Genomic DNA, 26,469 nt, shown 5'->3' on the forward strand with positions numbered 1-26,469 from the left:
AAACAGAAGAACACTGGTGTAACTTTCTTATACCATACAGAACGTGATGTTAGATCTGAATACACACTGTAGAGATTTATACTATAAACCATAAAGTAATTACTTTCCATCTAGTCAAAGCCATGATTTTGCAGTAGTCATGTATGGATGTGAGAACTGGACTATACAGAAAGCTAGTTCAGTTCAGTTCAGTCGCTCAGTCATGTCCAAGTCTTTGCGACCCCATGAATCGCAGCACACTAGGCCTCCCTGTCCATGACCAACTCCCGGAGTTTACGCAAACTCATGTCCATCTAGTTGGTGATGCCAGCCAGCCATCTCATCCTTTAAAGCACCGAAGAATTGATGCTTTTGAACTGAGGCGTTGGAGAAGATTCTTGAGAGTCCCTTGGACTGCAAGGAGATCAAACCAGTGAATCCTGAAGAAAATCAATTCTGAATAATCATTGGAAGGACTGATGCTGAAGCTAAAACTCCAATACTTTGGCCACCTGATGCGAAGAACTGACTCACTGGAAAAGACCCTGATACTGGGAAAGACTGAAGGCAGGAGGAGAAGCAGACGACAGAGGATGAGATGGATGGATGGCATCACTGACTCGATGCACATGAGTTTGATTAGGTTCCGGGAGTTGGTGATGGACAGGGAAGCCTGGCATGCTGTAGTCCACGGGGTCGCAGAGTCGGGCACACCTGAGAGACTGAACTGAATCACTAAACAAAGCAAAAGAAAGTACAGCTGACTCTCAAACATAGGTTTGAACTGTGTGGGTCCACTTATATGTGGATTTTTTTTTTTTTTCCAAAAAATATATACTCAGCCCCAAAGACATGGATGTTAGTCAAAGTCGCTCAGCTGTGTCTGAGTCTGTGACCCCATGGACTATACAGTCCATGGAATTCTCCAGGCCAGAATACTGGAGTGGATAGCCTTTCCCTTCTCCAGGGGATCTTCCCAACCCAGGGATCGAACCCAGGTCTCCCACACTGCAGGCGACCTCTTTACCAGCTGAGCCACAGGGAAGCCCGAGGACATGGACAGCCAACTGTATTCATTATATCATACCACTTGATGCAAAAGGCTTGAGCATTCATATATTTTGGTACACATGGAGGCTCCTGGAATGGATACCCCATGGATACTGAGGGACAAGATGTTACAACTGCAACACGTCAGTAAAGAAGATAAAATATAACTTAAATGCTCAATTATTCAACAAAAAGAGAGAGAGAAAAGGTATACCAGTAACAGACAAATTAGGCAATTAGAAAACAAATAGCAGAAATAGTATCAATAGAACTTCCTTGGTGGTCCAGTGATTAAGACTCTGCATTTCTGCTGGGGGGAAAGTTGGGGAACTAAGATCTCGCATGTCACATGTTAAACATACATGGTGCAACCATGCCTCTAAAAGAGTGTCATGCTGAATAAAGAGAAAAACCCAACTATATTCTATCTACAAGGAGGCCCACTTAAATAACCAAAAAAGGAAAGTAAAAGGGTGCAAAAAGATATCATGATACCAATAATCGAGGGAAAAGCAGACTATTTTAATATCAGACAAACAGATTTCAGAGCAAACAAAACTACCAGGATAAAGAGGCACTTCATAATGATAAAAGGGTCAATACATCAAGAAGACATAACAATTCTAAATGTTTATGCACTAATAACACAGCAACAAACTATGTGACCCAAAAACTGGTAGAACTGAAGTATGAAATACACAAATAGGAAATTATGGACAATATCCATCTCTTAACAATTGGTATAAAGAATAGACAGAAAATCAGTAATGTTTCAGAACAGCTGAACAACACTATTAATCAATTTGATCTAATTGACATTGATAGGACAATCCAGTAAATCAGAGAATACATATTCTTTCCAAATGTACACAGAACATTGACCAAGATAGACCATATTCTCCACTAAAAAAACTTTAAAAAATTTAAGTCACACAAAGTATGTTTCCTGATAACACTGGAATGATTAGAGATCAACAACAGAAAGATCTCTGAAAAAAAATTCCTTAATATCTGGAAACTAAGTAAGACACTTAAGGTCTCAAAAATCAATGATCTCAACTTCTACTTTAAGAAATAAGAAAAAGATCATGAGGTACCATTTCACGCCAGTCAGAATGGCTGCGATCCAAAAGTCTCAAGCAATAAATGCTGGAGAGGCTGTGGAGAAAAGGGAACCCTCTTACACTGTTGGTGGGAATGCAAACTAGTACAGCCACTATGGAGAACAGTGTGGAGATTCCTTAAAAAACTGGAAATAGAACTGCCTTATGATCCAGCAATCCCACTGCTGGGCATACACACTGAGGAAACCAGAAGGGAAAGAGACACATGTACCCCAGTGTTCATTGCAGCACTGTTTATAATAGCCAGGACATGGAAGCAACCTAGATGTTCATCAGCAGATGAATGGCTAAGAAAGCTGTGGTACATATACATAATGGAGTATTACTCAGCCATTAAAAAGAATACATTTGAATCAGTTCTAATGAGGTGGATGAAACTGGAGCCTATTATACAGACTGAAGTAAGCCAGAAAGAAAAACACCAATACAGTATACTAACGCATATATATGGAATTTAGAAAGATGGTAACAATAAACCTGTATACGGGGCAGCAAAAGAGACACTGATGTATAGAACAGTCTTTTGGACTCTGTGGGAGAGGGAGAGGGTGGAATGATTTGGGAGAATGGCATTGAAATACGTATAATATCATATATGGAATGAGTCGCCAGTTCAGGTTTGATGCATAATACTGGATGCTTGGGGCTGGTGCACTGGGATGACCCAGAGGGATGGTATGGGGAGGGAGGAGGGAGGAGGGTTCAGGATGGGGAACATATGTATACCTGTGGCGGATTCCTTTCGATATTTGGCAAAACCAATACAATATTGTAAAGTTTAAAAATAAAATAAAATTTAAAAAAAAATAGAAAAAAAAAAGAAATAAAAAAAAGATCAAATTAAACTAAAAATAAGGGGGAAAAAACCCTTTAAAGCACAGAAATTACTGAAAAAAAAATAAAAAATATTTAAAAAATCAATTTAATTGCTGGTTCTTTGAGAAGAAAATAAAATTGACAAACCTCTAGTCAGAATGATCAGGAAAAAAAAAGAAGACAGAATTATCTTCTCTTACCATTATCTGATAATTATCCTGACAATTACCATTATCAGGAATGAGCAGGGACTATTGTTCAGATTCTACAGATACTAAAAAAGGATATTCAGAGAATATTACAAACAACTTCATGCCACTAAATTCAACCAATGAGACAAATGAACATACACTTTGAAAGACCCAAACTATTAAAGCTCACTCAAGAAGAAACATATCATCTGAATATCCCAGTAACTATTAGCTATTTAATATGTATTAATAGTTTAAAACTTTCCCACAAAGAAAACTCCAAAAACAGCTTCCCTATGAATTCCACCAAAAATATGAGAAAAAATAATACTGACTCTACACAAGCTTTCTAGAATCTGAAGAAAAAATAATTCTGAGCTTATTCTGTGAGGTCAGCGTCACTCTTGACACCAAAACCAGGCAAAATCATTCAGTTTAAAAATTACTCCAACCAATATCCCTCATGCAACATAGACGCAAAAATTCTTAATAGAATTTCTGTAACAATACATCATGTGAGTTTAATTCCAGAAACAGAATGCAAGGATGGTATAATACTCTAAAATTAGACATCACTGTGATTCATAACATTAAAAGACTACAGTGGAAAAGCCATATAATCACTTTCATGAATACAGAAAAAGTATTTGACAATTATAATACCCCATTTCTGATTTAAAAAAACAACAAAACTCTAAGCAAACTAGTGACAGAAGGGCACTTCCTGAACCTAATAAAGGGTAACAATGAAAAACCTATAGCTAACATTACACTCTGCTATGGAGAGATGAATGTTTTCCATCAAAGATCGTCAGAAAGGAAGAGAGGTTGCCTGTCTTTACCTCTTCAACTCTACCCTGTATTGGAGGTTCTAGCCACAGTAATAAAGACAAAGAAACAAAAGGCACTCAGACTGAAAAGGAGGACGGAAAATGTCTTATTTACAAACAACACAACTGACTAGAAAATTCAATGGAATTTACAAAAAATTTTACTAGAACTAATAAGAGAAAGATGCACAGATTCAAAGCTATGGTTTTTCCAATAGTCATGTATGGATGTGAGAGCTGGACCATAAAGAAGGCTGAACACTGAAGAAGTGATGTTTTAGAATTATGCTGGAGAAGACTCTTGAGAGTCCCTTGGACTGCAACGAGATTAAAGTAGCCAATCTTAAAGGAAATCAACCCTGAATATTCATTGGAAGGGCTGTTGCTGAAGCTCCAATACTTGGCCACCTGATGCAAAGAACTGACTCCTTGGAAAAGACCCTGATGCTGGGAATGATTGAAGGCAAAAGGAGAAGGGGATGGTAGAGGATGAGACATATCATCACTGACTCAATGGATATGAATTTGAGCAAACTCTGGGAGAGTGAAGGACAAGGGTGCCTGCTGTGCTACAGTCCATGGGTTCAAAATGAGTCGGACACAACTTTAATATGGTATGTCTGTCAATATTGCTGTACTCTCTTTAGTAATGTTATATAGTTACCAGTGTAAAGATCTTGCATGCTGCTAAGTCACTTCAGTCGTGTCCGACTCTGTGCGACCCCATAGATGGCAGCCCACCAGGCTCCCCCATCCCTGGGATTCTCCAGGCAAGAACACTGGAGTGGGTTGCCATTTCCTTCTCCAATGCATGAAAGTGAAGTGAAAGTGAAGTCGCTCAGTTGTGTCCGACCCTCAGCGACCCCATGGACTGCAGCCTTCCATGCTCCTCCGTCCATGGGATTTTCCAGGCAAGAGTACTGGAGTGGGGTGCCATTAAACTTTTGTCAAATTTTTGTATTTTTTATATTATTGTAAATAGTAATTTTTAAGTTTCAGTTTCCAGTTACTCATTACTCTTAAATTGGAGAACAATTGATTTTTGCATATTAACTTCTTATCTTACAATCTTACTAATCTAACTGACAGCTATTGTTCACTCTGAGTTGTGTCCGAAACAACTGTATAACCTTATTAAATAGAGTACAGCAATATTGACAGACATACCATATTAAAGGTTCCTAAAGTTCAATAGTTAAAACATCAGTATTCCCAAAATTGTATATAAATTCTCATGACAGCCTTATTTGTAATAGCCAAAACCTGGAAACAACCCAAAAGCCCATCAACAATTATTAAGTGATTAAATAAATTGTGAAAGTGAAAGTTGCTGAGTCTGACTCTTTGTGACCCCATGGACTGGAAGTCCATGGAATTCTCCAAGCCAGAATACTAGAGTGGGTAGCCATTCCCTTCTCCAGGGGATGTTCCCAACCCAGGGATCGAACCCAGGTCTCCCACATTGCAGGCGGATATTTTACCAGCTGAGCTACCAGTGAAGCCTATATTTGTACAATTACAAATATTGCAAGCCTATATTTGTACAACTGCAAAAATTACAGGGAAGCCAATAAACTGTAGTATAGCCATAAAATAGAAAACTCAGCAATAAAAAGGAACAAATTACTGATACAAAATCATATATGAATCTCAAACTCATTACACTGAGTCAAAGAAGCCAAACTTCCCAAAGGTGTTGTACATACTGTATGATTCCATTTATACAAAATTCTAGAAAATTAAAACTATTCTACAGTACAAAAAGCAGATGAGTGGTTGCCTGGGGAAAATGACAGCTGGAGTGAGAAGAAAGGTAGAAATTACCAAGGGGCGCACAGAAAATGTTTAGTTATGATTGATATTATCTAAATTGTGGAGATGATTTCATGAGTATATACACATGTCAAAACATATCAATTTGTACACTTTAAATATGCTTGATCTACTTTATATTAATTTATATCTCAGTGAAACTGTGGGAAAATATGTATTTATGATGGGAGATACTCTTTCATGGGTCTTTCAACTCCAAGATGGCTCTCTAGATATGCCTAGAAGGCAATGTCTGACTGCTCTTTACTTGGCCTTTTCTCAGGGTTGTATTTAACTCTGAGATATGAAGTGGGATTTAGGAGTAAGGAGAACCAATATTAGGATGATGCCCATGCTCTTTGCTGTATCATTAGGAGCAAAACACTTTGTCTCTGACCCAGATGTTCCACATTTTCTGTTAGCATCCGCTAAATAATAGGCTAGCTTTTAGCTTGTAAGTGGGGCAAAATCAAATCCTAGATCTTGACAATATTAATATCAATTTTGGCAAAGATAAACAATAGGATGTCAAAGGGTAAAGGGGTGAGAAGTGACATGGAAGCTAAAAAGAAAGACAGGACCATAACTCATGGCATATTAGAAGTTATTGAACTCATAGGTACCATTCTTCATGATGAATTTTCAATTGTGCACATTTTCTCATTAAATATGTTGAATAAGTGAGTGGATGAAAAAAAATTAATAAATGAAAGAAACGATGACACTTAAAAGGCTGCTGCTGCTGCTGCTAAGTTGCTTCAGTCGTGTCCAACTCTGTGCGACCCCACAGACGGCAGCCCACCAGGCTCCCCCGTCCCTGGGATTCTCCAGGCAAGAACACTGGAGTGGGTTGCCATTTCCTTCTCCAATGCATGAAAGCGAAAAGTGAAAGTGAAGTCGCTCAGTTGTGTTGGACTCCTAGCGACCCCACGGACTGAAGCCTACCAGGCTCCTCCATCCATGGGATTTTCCAGGCAAGAGTACTGGAGTGGGGTGCCATTGCCTTCTCCACTTAAAAGGTTAAGTAACCTAATATCATACACTCACAAACAATGGAGAATGATTCAAATTCAGATCTAACACCAAAGTTCAAACTCTTGCCACTGCTACACTATATCCAAAGAGGGCTTAAATGTATATTATACTATTTGGCTGGAGAAGGAAATGGCACCCCATTCCAGTACTCTTGCCTGGTAAATCCCATGGATGGAGGGGCCTGGTAGGCTGCAGTCCATGAGGTTGGTAAGAGTTGGACACGACTGAGCGACTTTACTTTCACTTTTCACTTTCAGGCATTGGAGAAGGAAATGGCAACCCACTCCAGTGTTCTTGCCTGGAGAATCCCAGAGACGGGGGAGCCTGGTGGGCTGCCGTCTGTGGGGTCGCACAGAGTCGGACACGACTGAAGCGACTTAGCTGCAGCAGCATACTATTTAGCTTCATCAGTGTAGATTACAGAGAATCATTTAAGGATTTTAAACTGAGAGGCCATGGACTGTGAGGTAAGTGCCAAAAATACAACTTTGAACAATTTATGAAAGATGGTTTATAAACAAGAATAGTTCTAAAGAGATCACATATGAGAAAATTACAATAGTTCAATTGAGAAATTCCAAAGCAGGGAGAGAAAATGAAAAAAAAAAAAAAATGGAATTAAGAGTTGCTTAAAAGGAACTGAAAGGATTTAAAGAATTGAATTTGGAAGATGATAAATAAGGAAAGATCTAGGATGACACCAAGGTTTCTAGCTTAGGTTACTGAATAGGTCTGGCACACCATTTAATTAAGCTTGGGAATGGGAAGAGAGAAGGAAAAGCGTTCCAGTGGTGCTGAGATACTTCACGCTGAAAATTATATTAATAGTTTTTTCATGAAATCCTTAAGGCTAAGATATTATTCTTAAGAGGTATTATTCGTCTCATTTACACATGAGAAGTATGAGAAGTAGAAAGATTAAACAACTAGTTTTGGTTCATATAAATGTCAGGATTGGACGTGAACATTCTCTTCTAAAGTCAAAGACCTTATTCACTTCTCTCTACAAAGTGTTTCTCAAAAAGTAGATATTCTAACACAACACTGTAAATCAACTATATGTCAATTTTTTTTTTTTTTAAAACAAGCTATCTGCTGAACATCTGCCTGGTTTACATTTAAACCATCTTGTATGCATTTTAAAAAGAAGGTACTGAGCTTGGAAGAAGAAAGCTGAAGAAAGAGACTTAAGCATCACTGCTGCTAAGCTGCTGCTGCTAAGTCACTTCAGTCGTGTCTGACTCTCTGCGATCCCATAGACAGCAGCCCACCAGGCTCCCCCGTCCCTAGGATTCTTCAGGCAAGAACACTGGAGTGGGTTGCCATCTCCTTCTCCAATGCAGGAAAGTGAAAAGTGAAAGTGAAGTCGCCCAGTCGCGTCCGACTCTTAGCAACCCCATGGACTACAGCCTACCAGGCTCCTCCGTCTATGGGATTTTCCAGGCAAGAGTACTGGAGTGGGGTGCCATTGCCTCATCACTAGCTTAGAGAAATAGCTAAAATCGTGGAAATGGACATGAACCAAAGAATAAACTGAGATAAAAATCCTAAAGTTGGAACCTGGCTTTACATAAAAGCAAGAGCAGACTAAGAGAAGTCTGAGAAATCTAGGAATACAAGCAAATTCAAGAAAACTGTTATCTCAAAAGCCAGAAGAACTTCCTCTAGTATTCCACTAGAATATGCACAGTATTGATACTACTATGATAGTACTAATCCAGAACCTAAGAATGCCCTGATGCTGCTCTTATATTCATTCACCCCTTCTTCATATAGTGACCTCTACATAGGAACCTATATACAAGAAACATTAAGAAAAAAAGAGAGAGAGAGACAGCAAAGTACAACAAAGTAATAATTTTATCATTATCTGAATTAGTTTTAATTTCCTCCAATGGTGTCACCTGGTGTGGGATGGTAAAGAATCTGCCTGCAATGTGGAAGACCTGGCCCTGGGTCAGGAAGATACCCTGAAGAAGGGAATGGCAACTCAATCCAGTGTTCCTGCCTGGAGAACATGGACAGAGGAGCCTGGCAGGCTACAGTCCATGGTATCAGAGAGTCGGAAATGACTGAGTGAATAACACATATATAGATACCTCCAATGGATCATCTTTTGGTAAAAGCAAAGTTAGAAAACCAAGGCTTGAGTACTAAATTGGGACTCATTCATTATTTTTAGATAAATCACTGGATTAGCAGGCTTAGGCATATCTTTGGAGAAAAAGAAATGGGCAAATCTATAGAACTGGCCAAGTCTGCCTAACTTACCTGACAATGCACTGGTAATAAAGATGCAAAACTAAAGAGAGATGTGGCTCAGAATGCTGTCAGAAGTGCTCCTCCCGCCCCCCAAAAACCTTTAGATTCTGAGAATAATTGCAGGTTTAGTTGATCAGAAACTATGAGGTGATTTAAGATTGAGTAAAAATAAAAAAGTGAAATATATTTAGCAAGACACTTTGTTAAAGTAGGTATTGAAAATGCCCTAAAAATATTTTCTACTTAAATATATATATTGGATTGGGCAAAAGGTTCCTTCTATTTTTAAGTAAAAATAAAAGGTATACTTTTCATTTTCATGTAAAGACTGAGGAACTTTACTGAACAATGTATTCACCATTTTGTTCCACTACCTTCTGCCATTTTTCAGGCAACTTCATAATTCTGTGTTCCCAAAACTTTTTATCTTTTTGAGCAAAGAACTGTTCCAGGTGCCTTTTACAGTCTCCAGGGAACAGTACTTGTTGGAGCTGTTTCATTTTCCAAAAGGACCTTATAATAGAGGACTCCCTTCTAACCCCAGGGCTTCCCTGGTGGCTCAGACAGTGAAGAATCTGCCCGCAATGCAGGAGACCCAGGTTCGATCCCTGTGTTGGGAAGATCCCCTGGAGAAGGGCATGGCTACACACTCCAGTATTCTTGCCTGGGAAATCCCTGGGAAATCCCATGGACAGAGGAGCCTGGTGGGCTACAGTCCATGGGGTCACAGAATCAGACACAACTGAGTGACTAGCACTTTCACTTTCCAACACTATCACATACACAACATCACCTTCTCTGGATGAAGAATGGCCTTTGGTGTGGTTGGTGGTAGTTCATTTTGCTTGCCCCATAATCTCTTTCATTCCACATTACTGTACAGTATCTACTTTTCGCCACTCATCACAATTTGTTTTAAAAATAGAAAGTTTTCATTACAGATTTGCATGCAGAAATGTAATTAAGAAGGTTTTTTCCCCCCTTAACTTATGTGGAATGCAAACATCAATGCAATTAACATAACCAAGCTGGTACAAATGATTTTTAACACTTGATTTGGATATTTTGAGTATGTCACCTATCTCCTGTGTGATAGAATGTTGACTGTTCTCAATTAATGTCTTGATTTGACTGCTTTCAACTTCATCTGGTCTACCAGACTGTGGAACATCATCCAACAAGAAATCTCCAGCACGAAGCTTCGCAAATCACTTCTGACATGTTCAATTAGTCACAGCACCTTCTGCATACACTGTACCAAATCTTTTTTTTTTTTGCATTTCAGTTGCATTTTTACCTTTCTTGAACTAATACAGCATAATACACCAAAAATGCTTTCTTTCTTCCATCTTCAATAATACTGAAATGACCATATAAAAATCTACCAATTTTAATAAGTTTTTTCAAAACACACACTGACACGACAGCTGTCATAATACCACCTAATAAAACTGTTTTGAATGAACTAAAAGACAACTAAGCACTACTAGAGCCTCCTTACAAAAAAAAAAGAACGAACCTTTTGGCCAACCCAATATAATTATAGCTAAGAGATCATATGGTAAAACAGTTTTCACATAAGCAAAATCAAGTTAGTCTTTTTCTTCCAAGGGTATAGGACAAAATAGGACTTGAAATCAACATATCAGCTCCTCCTAAGCTGCTCAAAACTGACTCTGCATCCCACATAAAATAATATAAAAATAAATCCAAAATACATAAAAAGCCTATTGTTCCAAATTCTACCTACATAAAATCTTTTTTTTCATGATTACATATAGAGAAAAATCTAAAAACTTTTAAATGGTGATTATACTATCTTCCATGCAAACATCTCAAAGTATTTAAGAAATTTACTAGAAATGACAGCAATTTCTGTGTTTTCAAGTGAAGTGAAGTTGCTCAGTCATGTCGTTTCCAACTCTTTGCAACACCATGGACTGTAGCCTACCAGGCTCCACCATCCATGGAATTTTCCAGGCAAGAGTACTGGAGTAGGTTGCCATTTCCTTCTTCAGGGGATCTTCCTGACTCAGGGATCGAACCCAGGTCTCCCACATTACAGGCAGACGCTTAACCGTCTGAGCCACCAGGGAAGCCTTATGTGTTTTTAAGTTCTCTTTAATTTTGAAAAAAGTATCCTGATTTCACGAAAAAAATATGGTAAAAAAAAGTCCCACTAAATTCCATTCAAACCACAGCTCTTCAATCACTTCTCCACTGTCTATGCAGTGCAAACATGGATTGTTGTTAATGAGCTAACACTGAAGTAAACATATTCTCTAGATGCTGCTGTATCACTAACCAAAATGAAATGAACTGTCTTTCATGAGACTCACTCCTGCAATATCAGGAAATTAAATATGTACTCCTGTCTAGAAATAAGAGGCATATTTGGTAGTGGATAGCAAAATCATTCTTAGTCACACCAATTAAACCTAAAGCAACCAAGATTTAAATATCCAAGCTTTCAGACTATAGTAAAAGAAAGAAACTGTAATTTTTACTTGAGCAGAACTCTTAAAATACATTTTACAAAATTCTGCAAAGGCCTAATGGTGTCTTCAAACAGACTATCTATACTCCATTACGGGAGAAGAACTATTGGGAAAAACATTTGCTTCCATAAGGTTCTTACCTGTATAATGCATCATCAATCTCCACAGATTCTGTTGGCATGATGGAGAAATTTGTATTTGCACTGAAAAAAGAAAACATAAGAGCAAGTATAGCTATTTAATATTCATATTTTGTAATGTAAAATACATGAAATCAGATTCACCAGGTACTAAAAGAGATTTTAAAAACCAGACATATATTTTATTATTTACCAGTTTATTTCAATTGTAAAAGTAGGTCAAAATTAAATTCATTCACTGCTTGCTCTGTGTGTAAATTAGAGCCCATAGTTGTTTTATACTCAGGTGTTACTTTATCATTGCTGTAATTGCTATAAATATCATTGCTATAATATATATTCTGATGGATTTATATTTTAGCAATACTGAGTGGCCCATAAACCTTCTATAATATACATACCCAGAATTTAACATATAATTATGATATCTAGGGCTTCCCTGGTAGCTCAGCTGATAAAGAATCTACCTGCAATGCAGGAGACCCCAGCTTGATTCCTGGGTCAGGAACATCCCCTGGGGAAGGGACAGGCTACCCACTCCAGTATTCTTGGGCTTCTCCAGTGGCTCAGATGGTAAAGAATCCTCCGGCAATGAGGGAGACCTGGGTTTGATCCCTGGTTGGGAAGACACCCTGGAGAAGGGAACAGCTACCCATTCCAGCAGTCAAACAAGACAAAATAGTAATAGTTTAGCCATAAGACAAAGTCAAGGACTTTAGCTGTCTTGCAGATGCTAACATCCCTACCAAGCGGAAGAAGTTAACTGACCAGCAGCAGGTAGACCTCAGATTAGTTGAAACCAGAAGGGTGATGACCAAGGTTCCAAAAACATTACCCTGTTATCGCACCATCAAGCAATCAGAGAACTGAGCATGGATCACATACCCTATGACCCTCTCCCTCAGACTGTCTTTAAAAACCCTTCCCTGAAAGCCAATGGGGGAGTTTTTGTCTTTGGAGCATGAGCTGCTGGTTTTCTTTGCTAAATCCTGCAATAAACTGTACTTTCTTCACTACAACCTGGTGTCAGTAGATTGGCTTTGCTGCACATTCAGTGAGTGGACCCAAGTTTGGTAACACAATCAACTAAATGGTCTCGTTCTGCTCAGGCGGCTCACTGCTGTATTTTTTTCAAATCACATATCCTTAACTATTTATCATCTGCCTTCCCCTATAGAATGTGTGCTCCATTAGGAATTTACTACCATATTTCAAATCTCTAAAACAGTACCTGGCATTTAATAACAAGAACAAACATTGTGTCACACAGTTTTAAGTGTTTACTTCAAACTACCGCACAATTGTACTCATCTCACATGCTAGTAAAGTAATGCTCAAAATTCTCCAAGCCAGGCTTCAGCAATATGTGGACCGTGAACTTCCTGATGTTCAAGCTGGTTTTGGAAAAGGCAGAGGAACCAGAGATCAAATTGCTAACATCTGCTGGATCATCGAAAAAGCAAGAGAGTTCTAGAAAACATCTACTTCTGCTTTATTGACTATGCCAAAGCCTTTGACTGTGTGGATCACAAACTGTGGAAAATTCTGAAAGAGATGGGAATACCAGACCACCTGACCTGCCTCTTGAGAAACCTGTATGCAGGTCAGGAAGCAACAGTTAGAACTGGACATGGAACAACAGACTGGTTCCAAATAGGAAAAGGAGTACGTCAAGGCTGTATATTGTCACCCTGCTTATTTAACTTATACGCAGAGTACATCATGAGAAACGCTGGGCTGGAAGAAGCACAAGCTGGAATCAAGATTGCCAGGAGAAATATCAATAACCTCAGATATGCAGAGGACACCACCCTTATGGCAGAAAAGTGAAGAGGAACTAAAAAGCCTCTTGATGAAAGTGAAAGGGGAGAGTGAAAAAGTTGGCTTTAAGCTCAACATTCAGAAAACGAAGATCATGGCATCTGGTCCCATCACTTCATCGGAAATAGATGGGGAAACAGTGGAAACAGTGTCAGACTTTATTTTGGGGGGCTCCAAAATCACTGCAGATGGTGACGGTAGCCTTGAAATCAAAAGACGCTTACTCCTTGGAAGAAAAGTTATGACCAACCTAGACAGCATATTCAAAAGCAGAGACATTACTTTGCCAACAAAGGTCCATCCAGTCAAGGCTATGGTTTTTCCAGTGGTCATGTATGGATGTGAGAGTTGGACTATGAAGAAAGCTGAGCACTGAAGAATTGATGCTTTTGAACTGTGGTGTTGGAGAAGACTCTTGAGAGTCCCTTGGACTGCAAGATCCAACCAGTCCATTCTAAAGGAGATCAGCCTTGGGTGTTCTTTGGAAGGAATGATGCTAAAGCTGAAACTCCAGTACTTTGGCCACCTCATGTGAAGAGTTGACTCATTGGAAAAGACTCTGATGCTGGGAGGGATTGGGGGCAGGAGGAGAAGGGGACGACAGAGGATGAGATAGCTGGATGGCATCACCGACTCGATGGACTTAAGTTTGAGTGAACTCCGGGAGATGGTGATGGACAGGGAGGCCTGGTGTGCTGCGATTCATGGGGTCGCAGAGTCGGACACGACTGAGCGACTGAACTGAACTGAACTCAGTTAACCCTTTCAACAACTTTAGGAGATAGACACTATTACTATATCCATTGAACAGAGGAAAAAAACCTGAGATTGACAGAGATTAACCTAAATAACCTGCCCAAGGTCCCGGGGCAGGTAAATGGCAAGCCCTGAAACTAATCAGTCTAGCTTCCTACAACCACACTATATTGTCTACTACCTCTCACAGCAGGGGTTTCCAAGGTGGCTCAGTGGTAAAGTATCCACCTGCCAATTAAGGAGACACAGGTTCCATCCCTGGGTCTGGAAGATCTCTTGGAGTAGGAAATGGCAACCCACTACAGTATTCTTGCCTCGACATTTCCACGGACTGGCAGGCTACAGTCCATGGGTTCAGTTAGAGACAACTGAACACACACACACACACACACACCCCTCTCACCCTCTCACAGAAGGCATGAAGAAAGCACTAAAAAAAATCTGTTAAATGAATTTTAAAAATTAAAAAACTGTGATGTTGGAAAAGTCTCTTGGGGAGTCTCTTGGATTGCAAAGAGATCAAACCAGTCAATCCAAAGGAAATCAACCCTGAATATTCATTGGAAGGACTGATGCTGAAGCTAAAGCTCCAATACTTTGGCCACCTGATGTGAAGAGCCAACTCATTAGAAAAGACCCTGATGCTGGGAAAGATTGAAGGCAGGAGTAAAAGGGGACAACAGAGGATGAGATGGTTGGATGGCATCACCGACTCAATGGACATTAGTTTGAGCAAGCTCCAGGAGCTGGTGATGGATAGGAAAGCCTGGCATGCTGCAGTCCATGGGGTCGCAAAGAGTTGAACATGACTGAGCAACTGAACTGAACTGAAACATACTGGTGTGACAAGATACAGAGTGATATATCAATTACTGCAGCTCATTTCAATTTTTTCACAGTGTGGCACAGAAAGAAAAATGATAATTGGGAAACACAGATGGTTCATGGGCAGAGAGAACCACCAGGACAATTTGAGCCTGAGCTAAAATCAATACCATCTTGGCAAAAGTGTAATTCATTCTAGGTTTTGGGAATCTCTATATATCAGTTTCAGGATTCTAAAAACAACATGATAACACAAAATTCAGTTTCAAGATCCAATTTTCTAGGCCTGGTATATTGATATATAGGCAAAGAATTTGAAAACATATGATCAAAAATGTTATTATTTATCTTATCATTGTGATATCACCTTCCAGCTAACTAATAAAAACACATACACAATATTCCCTGGCACTCCAACAAAATACAAAACTCAAGAAAAAGTCTTCTTACAACTTTCTTACTGTTAGTACACTTTCTCTAGCTGTCTTCCTTGCTTGGTGAGCAACAGTCTAAGATGGTAAAGCTCTTAAGTAAAAATGAGAAGAGCTACATTCTAACTAGTTCTGTCTCTCAATGATTATGACTGACACCCACTTTTCAGAAAGTGCTGCCTTACTGGAATCTTTCAAATATCATTCTTCTGATAAGGTCTTAAATGGCAAACGAAAATGCTTTAAATAAGAGGAGGTTTTATTTGTATTACATAATATCCCCCACGTAAGTCTGGCAGTGCTGGCAATGGCAGGCAATATGGTATCAAAGCATCCTTTCGGTCTAAGGCTGGTGAAAAAGCTATAGGCTTGTGAATATTCATATTAGCTCAAAATCAAATATCCACCACTTCTGTCTTCGACACATCATATTCTGGTAGTGGGCAGAACGAAACTATCCGCTTTATTAATTATGAAATGACAAATAGGAACTACACAAACGTTTCCCCTCTATTTCTGCAGGAACACCAACTGCGAAATAAGAATGGGTAGCTCGTGGTTTCCTTCCCTGCGTTTTTCTTTCTTTTTCCTCTCTTGTTTTAAAGGGCAATCAACAGGCCTCAGGGTATTCTGACTACTACTGATGCACTATTACCGAGTTCCCTCTGGTAACAGTTTTCAAAGGAGAATCTCAGCGGAGGATCGTGCACCACGGAGCTCGGCTTTCACTTTATCGAAAGGAAGGAAGGAAGGTGTCCGGCACCGGGGTAGGGAAGCTCGCACCGAAAGCCCGCCCCTCCCTCCCTCCTAGGTCCGGTGACTGTAAGAAAGAAGGATGGCAGACCCCAACCAGAACTGAGAAAGCGATGAAAGGGGCAACGAGTGGATTTCCTCCTCAGCAAAGCCGGGAGTCGCAGAGGCCGGAGCCCACGCCGCCACACCTACCCCGCGCGCTACCCTCGCCGCCCAAGGCCGGCTCCGCCCTGCCCCGCGGCCTCTAGCGCGCTCCCTGACCGTCCGAGTGGGAGATGCAGAAAGTCGGACCCCGGGTTCTGCCCGCCACGCCTCACTTCGCGCCCACATTCGTTCTCTCACCGGCTGGTTCTCCAGGAGGAGCAAGATGCCTCTCCCCCCGGACGTGCGGCCACCGGCTGGGATCCCTCCATCGCCTCCAGAGACGCAGCCTCAGCGGGCCACTGGGAGGCAGGGAAGAGGGCGGGACGCGAGGTCAAGGGGCGGGCAATGACGTCACAGGAGGGGGCCGGCCTGAGAAGCCAGTAGCCAGGCGGCGCCTTCCCGTCAACCCTAGGGGCAACCTGGCTTCCGGTTTGGGTGTGGTCCGGGGGAGGGATTTGCCGCAGGTAGTTGAAGCGCGCCTCGAGGTTGGTGTGTGTCTGTCTGTCTGTGTTGGGGGGCGGGGTGGCGGTGGGAACGGGGAGTGTGTGTGTGTGTGTGTGTGTGTGTGTGTGTGTGTGTGTGAGTGAGAGTCTTACCGTCTGAACGGGGAGTGTGTGTGTGTGTGTGTGTGTGAGAGTCTTACCGTCTGAACGGGGAGTGTGTGTGTGTGTGTGTGTGTGTGTGTGCCAGAGTCTTACCGTCTGAACGGGGAGTGTGTGTGTGTGTGTGTGTGTGTGTGTGTGTGTGTGTCAGAGTCTTACCGTCTGACCCATCAAGGAAGCCTGAAGTGGCACTGTAGCGACTTGGTTCTGGCGGATTTAAGCTGAACCAAAACTCATTGCAAGCCAAGCACAGGATTTCAATGGCCAGCGAAGTAATGGAATTCCATAGCAAAATCCTTAAGAGTTTTACGGCAAGAAGAAACACTTCATTTTATTAAAAATAGAAAAAACCGAAAAGCTAGTAATAAGTAGCTCCGGATTTCCAGTCTGGAATTCCATTTTAAGACGTTATACGTATAACATCTAATTTTGGACGTGTATTACATGTCAAGCACTGTCACAAATTTGGTAGAATCATGTGATTTTCTTGAACGATGAATGGCATATGTCATCCAGGTGGCCTTTAGTTTGTGAGTGAGGGACAAATTTACAATGTAAGTGACTTGCCAGATTAAGTACCAAAATATACGTCTAAGAACCTCTCAACTAATTTTTTTTTTTTTTTTTTTTGAAGCTCCAGAGTGAAAGTAAACGGGGGATATGTCCACAAACTCCTTTTCTGAAGTTCTGGAAATACAGGCTGTTTCACATAACTTAGGTCATCTAGCCAAGAATGGGATACTTCAATTTTAATGAAAGATTTCAAAGAGCAAGTTTTTTTTTTGTTTGACAATCTATGATTTTAGAGAAAAGAGTTCTTTGTGAGTAAAAAAAGTAGCAGTTACTCGAAGTGGATTCTTTTGGTGATGCTTTATAGCATATTCTTGGGAGAAATAGTATTTTCTGTTAACTTTACAGCTGGCTTTATCTGTCTTTATGCCTGATGAATGGCAAAGCAGATGTTTACTTTTCTTAGTTCAGGCTCATGTTTCTTTCCTCTCAGGTTTCAGGAAAACTCTTCTATCACTAGAAAGCTCCTTTCTTGCTTTAGTGTAGTGCTGAAAAGTATGGTGGCTGATTTCTATAATTTCCGTCGTTTCAGTTGTACCTGCGTTGCACATGTGTTTATAGGTATTATGTATGTTTGTATGTTTGAATACTAAAAAGCCTCTTGATGAAAGTGAAAGAGGAGAGTGAGAAAGTTGGCTTAAAGCTCAACATTCAGAAAACTAAGATCATGGCATCTGGTCCCATCACTTCATCGGAAATAGATGGGAAAACAGTGGAAACAGTGTCAGACTTTATTTTGGGGGGCTCCAAAATACTGCAGATGGTGATTGTAACCATGAAATTAAAAGATGCTTACTCCTTGGAAAGAAAGTTATGACCAACCTAGATAGCATATTCAAAAGCAGAGACATTACTTTGCCAACAAAGGTCCGTCTTAGTCAAGGCTATGGTTTTTCCAGTGGTCATGTATGGATGTGAGAGTTGGACTGTGAAGAAAGCTGAGCGCCAGAGAATTGACGCTTTTGAACTGTGGTGTTGGAGAAGACTCTTGAGAGTCCCTTGGACTGCAAGGAGATCCAACCAGTCCATTCTGAAGGAGATCAGCCCTGGGATTTCTTTGGAAGGAATGATGCTAAAGCTGAAACTCCAGTACTTTGGCCATCTCATGGGAAGAGTTGACTCATTGGAAAAGACTCTGATGCTGGGAGGGATTGGGGGCAAGAGGAGAAGGGGACGACAGAGGATGAGATGGCTGGATGGCATCACCGACTCGATGGACATGAGTTTGAGTAAACTCCAGGAGTTGGTGATGGACAGGGAGACCTGGTGTGTTGCGATTCATGGGGTCGCAAAGAGTCGGACCCGACTGAGCAACTGAACTGAACTGAACAGGACATAGTACAATAGCTTTGTTTTAAAATCTTTATTTGGGATAATTTTAGATTTACAGAAAATTTGCAAAGGTAAAACAATTTCTGTATATGCTTCACTCAGTTTCTTCTAATGATAACGTCTTACATAACTGTGGTCCATTTGTCAAGGCTGAGAAATTAATATTGGTACAATACTATTAACTAGCTACATACTTTATTTGGATTCCACCAGTTTTTCACTGATGTCCTCTTTTTGGTATGCGTCCAATCCAGGATACAATACATTTAGAATTGCCCTGTCTTGATCATCATGTAAGTGTACATTTTAATGAATATCTTCTTGAAATTTTATGTGCAAGTTGGATTTCTGAAATAGTTTATATCATAAATTATAAAGATAATAACATCTATATTGTGTTTATAATTATATAGAGGCTATTTACATGTATTTTCCACTTCATCGGAGAAGGCAATGGCAACCTACTCCAGTACTCTTGCCTGGAAAATCCCATGGACAGAGGAGCCTGGTAACATTGGGTCGTTAGGAGTCTGACACGACTGAGCGACTTCACTTTCACTTTTCACTTTCATGCATTGGAGAAGGAAATGGCAACCCACTCCAGTGTTCTTGCCTGTAGAATCCCAGGGACAGGGGACCCTGGTGGGCTGCCTTCTCTGGGGTCGCATAGAGTCGGACATGATTGAACCAACTTAGCAGTAGCAGCAGTAGCAGTCCACTTCATACTCCTAAATTATTGACTATTAGCTCAGAAATGATATTGAGCAGTCACCTAAATATACAACGCCATTGCTTTACAGAGCATGACTCAAAAAGCTGAAGAGCTTAAATGTTTTGGATAAATTCATGTCATTGTAGATACAGAGCCATGACTAGTTTCATCCCTTGTTGTGTATTTCTCTAATATATTATACCCATTTGCCCCAAATTGGAACATCTGTTTCGTGACTGTCATAAAGACTAGGAAGTACTGAGTCCTGAGGTCAGGCCTTCCTGACCATGGTTGGAAAGCAGCCAACCTCCTGAGTTTTGGAGCAGACTTCACTGTTCAAAGCTGGTGCAGTAACATTTGAACTGTCTTCAAGCTGGCCATTTGAAAGAACTCGAGGGAATTCTTTTGTGAAGGAAATAAGCCTTTCCAAAATGTGAATAATTATCCTCTTAAGTGGTCTATGGATTGAAATATATGCATATAACATTTTCCTGAAATATTTTTTTAATTGCCCATACAACAGTACAAAGACAAATCACTGTAGATTAACAATTGAAATAAAATTTTCCAAGACACTTTATTATTTCATTTATCGACTTATGCATCAGTGACTAGAGATCAGTTCAGTTGCTCAGTCACGTCTGACTCTTTGCAACCCCACAGACTGCAGCACGCTAGGCTTCCCTGTCCAACATCAACTCCAGGAGCTTACTCAAACTCGTCCATCAAGTCGGTGATGCCCTCCAACCATCTCATCCTCTGTCGTCCCCTTCTCCTCCTGCCTTCAGTCTTTTCCAGCATCAGGGTCTTTTCCAGTGAGTCAGCTCTTCCCATCAGGTGGCCAAAGTATTGGAGTTTCAGCTTCAGCATCAGTCCTTCCAATGGATATTCAGGACTGATTTCCTTAAGGATTGTCTGATTGGATCTCCTTACAGTCCAAGGGACTCTCGAAAGTCTTCTCCAATGCCACGGTTCAAAAGCATCAATTCTTCAGTGCTCAGCTTTCTTTATAGTCCACTTCTCACATCCTTACATGACTACTGGAAAAACTATAGCTTTGACTTTGTTGGCAAAGTAATGTCTGCTTTTTAATATGCTGTCTGGGTTGATCATAGCTTTTCTTCCAAGGAGCAAACGTCTTTTAATTTTATGGCTGCAGTCACCATCTGTAGTGTTTTTGGAGCCCCCCAGAATAAAGTCTGTCACTGTTTATATTGATTCCCTGTCTATTTGCCATGAAGTGATGGGACCGAATGCCATAATCTTAATTTTCTGATGTTGAGTTTTAAACCAGCTTTTTCAGTGACTAGAGATAAAATATAATAAATCATGCTCCTAAGTTTAACCTTCTTCTAATATTGGTGGAAAACAGATAACAAATCTGAAAATCCCTAAGTGGGACTTTGTATTTTGTGGCTTTCTAGGCAATATGCTGTAAATGCATTAGAATATGCCCTAATTCGCGGTAGAGACACTTCAACCCTTTTATGAGGGAGGCTGTTCAGCGCCCTATTCCAGAGATCCAAATTCATCCACAGTCACTATTCAACATAGACACAAACTACTGAATTTCACCTCTTTGTCTTGACTGAAATAATATTCAGATCATCTCCCTTCCCATGGATGGCTTGTTTTCTAGTCTTTAGTATGACAACCAGCACCTCTAGCTGGTCTCTATAGCCAAAGCTATGGTTTTTTCTAGTAGCTTTTGTATGGATATGTGATGTTGCTCAGAAGACTGAGCACTGAAGAACTGATGCTTTCGAATTGAGGTTCTGGGAAAGACTCTTGAGAGTCCCTTGGACTGCAATGAGATCAAACCAGTCAATCCTAAAGGAAATCAACCCAGAGTATTCATTGGAAGGACTGATGCTGAAGCTGAAGCTCCAGTACTGTGGCAGACTCTTTGGAAAAGGCCCTGATGCTAGAAAAGATTGAGAGCAGGAGGGAAAAGTGTGGCAGAGGATCAGGTGCTTAGATAGCATCACCAGCTCAATGAACCTGAATTTGAACAAAGGTCGGGAGATGATGAAGGACAGAGGAGGCTGGCATGCTGCAGTCCAACAGGTTGTAAAGAGACAGTTGTAAAGAGACAGACTTAGTCACTGAGCAACAACAACAAAACCTGTAGCCTGGGGGCATCAACCTTCAGCAGGAGGCAGAATCTCCTGGCCTGCATGTTAAAGCGGATTGTAGCATTTCTGCTTCGCTATGATTGGTTGGGGGGCTGAGCATTTGCATTTCTAAAAAGTTCCCTGGTGAAATCTGTTCTGCTAGACCTAGGCCTTTGTTTTCAAAGTGCCTTGCATTGCTGTCAGTTGCTTCCTCTAACTCATTCTGTGGGCTACCTCTGAACCTCTTTTCAGTACAGCTTTCCTTATTGAATTCTGGGCTGTACTTATCCTTGCATTAGTCTTTTATTTCTATTGCTTGGTTTATTTGCAGTCCCATTCCTCTTGTGTCTGATGTCATTTTGTTCTCTGATCCTACCTTTCCTTAGACATGCCTTGTGTTTACCATTGCAAGGGTCACAAGGTTGGTTAACTCATAACAAGCACTAGTACAGAAAATGTTTGTAATTGGGCTTTTTTTTTTTTTTTAAAGGTAACTGGAATATATGTGGACAGAGGGAGTAGGTATGGAAACAGAGAAGAAGTTGGAAGTCTGTCGTATAGATATGCATGACATCATAAAATTTGAGGAAAGTGTTGATGGAGAATAGAATCCTGTTGAAATATGGTTAAAGCTTATTGCATATTGATTGCTTGTTATCAGGGTTTCAACACAAATGTAAATAGTTCCATTAGCTCATATAAAAGCACAATCATAATGCTATATAGTAGATGAAGACTTTAGCGACAGCTAAGAAAAACAGTTGGGTAAATGAACTCTGTTCCTATAATCAACTGTCAGCAGAAACGTGAAATAGAAATGGGCTTTACAAACAGTCAGCAGGAATCCAAGAAAGCCTGAACCTACACTTTGGTCAGCTAGCTCCTGAACCCTGTCCAACTCTAGCTCATTGATTTCCTTTTCAGTGGTGTAGTGCCTAGGGGCATAGGTATTTGCCACATCTTCTTTGCCCATGGTGTCATTCTAGAGAGACCTTCATCACTTACGATCCATTGTAGGTCTAGAAACATTAGTGTGGGGACATACTTAAGAACACTAATCTCACTGAAGAAGGTATTGAAGGTGTCATCTCTCACAGTCCTCTTTTCACTAGGCTTTGGGTGGGAGGCTGGATTTTATATTCCAGCAAGTAGAGCTCCCAGGAGCTCTTTCTAATCTGTACAATAACCTTCACCAGTGCAGTTAGCGATGCTTTAATGCTAGATGATTTAATGCTTTAATGATAGAGATAGGAAGCAAAGGTGTGGAAATACATACTGAGTCTAGGTTATCATCTCCAATAAGACAGGAAGAGAGATATCTATCTTTAATAATTAGTGAAATTTGACGATTTTAGGATGAACATACTCTAAAGATTCTTTATTACCAATTAAGATAATATTAAATAGCAACAACAACAATGACAAATTACTCTCATGAATCCTCACCCCACTGCTGGTAAGATTTCATATTTAGTTCCAAATGTTGGGCAATTCTGGATGAAGGGGACAGGCAAGAAATAGATTTGCCTACCACCAAGCTCCCCTTAATAGTGGAGGACAGAGGAGCCTGGCATGAGAGTGGGACAGGACTTAGCAACTGAACAACAGGTTCCCCTTGGCTGGATCCCAAAGTTACCCATGGTCATTCCACCACCACCTCATCTGATAAAGGAATGTGACAGAGGGGAAGTAAAAGTGAAAAGAGGTGGTCTTAACTCATTACAATTATAATATCTTATTTTTGTGATTCTATAAAAGCATATAACCATAGGAAGACTTCTTTTCCAGGGCTCATGAGGGGGATGAACGAGGAGATTTGAAGTAAAGTTTCATTAGTTTCCTAGGAAATCCATTTCAGGTTGCCACATTTTAAAATTATTAATTTACTTGACAATTATTCTCTTGATTTAAAATGATTGTTAGAATTTTAAAAACTCATGCGAATTTCTTACTCAATGGACTAGTTATGAGAGAAAGTCAATAATTAGGTAAAAGCTACCTTCTATGCATCAGATGACGATTCCAGCCACTAGAGTTTAGATATTTGGATTTTGTTTTTTTTCTCTGTTTCGTTTTTTAGTGTTTATTTTGTTTGTTTGTTTTAATTGGAGGCTAATTACTTTACAATATTGTAGTGGTTTTTGCCATACATTGACATGAATCAGCCATGGGTGTACATGTGTTCCCCATCCTGAACCCCCCTCCCACTTCCCTCCCCACCCATCCCTCAGGGTCATCCCAGTGCACCAATCCTGAGCACCCTGTCTCATGCATCAATCCTGAACTGGCGATCTAGTTCATATATGATAATATACATGTATCAATGCTATCCTCTTAAACCATCCCACCCTCACCTTCTCCCACAGAGTCCAAAAGTCTGTTCTTTACATCTGTGTTTCTTTTGCTATCTCGCATATAGGGTCATTGTTACCATCTTTTTAAATTCCATATATATGCATTAATCTACTGTATTGGTGTTTTTCTTTCTGACTTACTTCCCTGTATAATAGGCTCCAGTTTCATCCACCTCATTAGAACTGATTTAAATGCATTCTTTTTAATACCTGAGTAATATTCCATTATGTATATGTAACACAGCTTTCTTATCCATTCGTCTGCTGATGGACATCTAGGTTGCTTCCATGTCCTGGCTATTTTAAACAGTGGGGTACACATGTCTTCAATTCTGGTTTCCTCAGTTTGTATGCCCAGCAGTGGGATTGCTGGGTCGTATGGCAGTTCTATTTCCAGTTTTTTAAGGAATTTCCATACTGTTCTCCATAGTGTTTGTACTAGTTTGCATTTGCACCAACAGTGTAATCCTCCTCCTTTCCTCCCCTTTCCTCCAAACACTCTCCAGTGTTTATTGTTTGTAGACTTTTTGATAGCAGTCATTCTGACCAGCGTGAAATAGTACATCATTATGGTTTTGATTTGCATTTCTCTGATAATGAGTGATGTTGAGCATCTTTTCATGTGTTTGTTAGCCATCTCTATGTCTTCTTTGGAGAAATGTCTGTTTAGTTCTTTGGCCCATTTATTGATTGGGTCATTTATTTTTCTGGAATTGAGCTGCAGGAGCTGCTTGTATTGGAGAAGGCAGTGGCACCCCACTCCAGTACTCTTGCCTGGAAAATCCCATGGACGGAGGAGCCTGGTAGGCTGTAGTCCATGGGGTTGCTAGGAGTCGGACACGACTAAACGACTTCACTTTCACTTTTCTCTTTCATGCATTGGAGAAGGAAATGGCAACCCACTCCAGTGTTCTTGCCTGGAGAATCCCAGGGACGGGGGAGCATGTTGGGCTGCCGTCTATGGGGTCACACAGGGTCAGACATGACTGAAGCAACTTAGCAGCAGCAGCAGCTGCTTGTATATTTTTGAGATTAATTCTTTGTCAGTTGTTTTGTTTGCTATTATTTTCTCCCATTCTGAAGGCTGTCTTTTTATGTTGCTTATAGTTTCCTTTGTTGTGCAAAAGCTTTTAAGTTTAATTAGGTCCCATTTGTTTATTTTTGCTTTTATTTCCATTACTCTGGGAGGTGGGTCATAGAGGATCCTGCTGTGATTTATGTCGGAGAGTGTTTTGCCTATGTTCTCCTCTAGGAGTTTTATAGTTTCTGGTCTTACATTTAGATCTTTAATCCATTTTGAGTTTATTTTTGTGTATGGTGTTAGAAAGGGTTCTAGTTTCATTCTTTTACAAGTGGTTGACCAGTTTTCCCAGCACCAATTGTTAAAGAGATCGTTTTTTCTCCATTGTATAATCTTGCCTCCTTTGTCAAAGATAAGGTGTCCATAGGTGTGTGGATTTATCTCTGGGTTTTCTATTTTGTTCCATTGATCTATATTTCTGTCTTTGTGCCAGTACCATACTGTCTTGATGACTGTAGCTTTGTAATATAGTCTGAAGTCAGGTAGGTTGATTCCTCCAGTTCCATTCTTCTTTCTCAAGACTGCTTTGGCTATTCGAGGTTGTTTGTATTTCCATACAAATTGTGAAATTATTTGTTCTAGTTCTCTGAAAAATACTATTGGTAGCTTGATAGGGATTGCATTGAACCTATAGATTGCTTTGGGTAGTATACTCATCTTCACTATATTGATTCTTCCTATGCATGAACATGGTATATTTCTCCATCTATTTGTATCATCTTTTATTTCTTTCATCAGTGTTTTATAGTTTTCTATATATAGGTCTTTTGTTTCTTTAGGTAAATTTATCTCTAAGTATTTTATTCTTTTCATTGCAATGGTGAATGGAATTGTTTCCTTAATTTCTCTTCTGTTCTCTCATTGTTAGTGTATAGGAATGCAAAGGATTTCTGTGTGTTAATTTTACATCCGGAAACTTTACTATATTCATTGATTAGCTCTAGTAATTTTCTGGTGGAGTCTTTTGGGTTTTCCATGTAGAGGATCATGTCATCTGCAAAGAGTGAGAGTTTTATTTCTTCTTTTCCAATCTGGATTCCTTTTATTTCTTTTTCTTCTCTGATTGCTGTGGCTAAAACTTCCAAAACTATAGTAGTGGTGAGAGTGGGCACCCTTGTCTTGTTCCTGACTTTAGGGGAAATGCTTTCAATTTTTCACCATTGAGGATAATGTTTGCTATGGGTTTGTCATATATAGCTTTTATTATGTTGAGGTATGTTCCTTCTATGCCTGCTTT

The 26,469-nt window shown here is 40.1% G+C and overlaps 1 protein-coding gene across 1 annotated transcript in view; it reads right to left on the reverse strand.

The window, feature by feature from the left end:
- The window catches only part of UBA6 (ubiquitin like modifier activating enzyme 6), an 88,678-nt gene extending 71,847 nt beyond the window's left edge, over positions 1–16,831 (reverse strand). Inside the window, exons 1-2 of the mRNA XM_055588697.1 lie at positions 16,666–16,831; positions 11,738–11,800 (exon numbers count right to left, since the gene is read on the reverse strand). Of these exons, the coding sequence (XP_055444672.1) occupies positions 11,738–11,800; positions 16,666–16,736 (134 nt within the window). The 5' untranslated portion in view covers positions 16,737–16,831. The remainder of the gene's footprint in view (positions 1–11,737; positions 11,801–16,665) is intronic.
- Positions 16,832–26,469: the final 9,638 nt, after the last annotated feature.

Source organism: Bubalus kerabau, chromosome 7, assembly GCF_029407905.1.
Source record: "Bubalus kerabau isolate K-KA32 ecotype Philippines breed swamp buffalo chromosome 7, PCC_UOA_SB_1v2, whole genome shotgun sequence".
Classification (NCBI taxonomy): domain Eukaryota; kingdom Metazoa; phylum Chordata; class Mammalia; order Artiodactyla; family Bovidae; genus Bubalus; species Bubalus kerabau.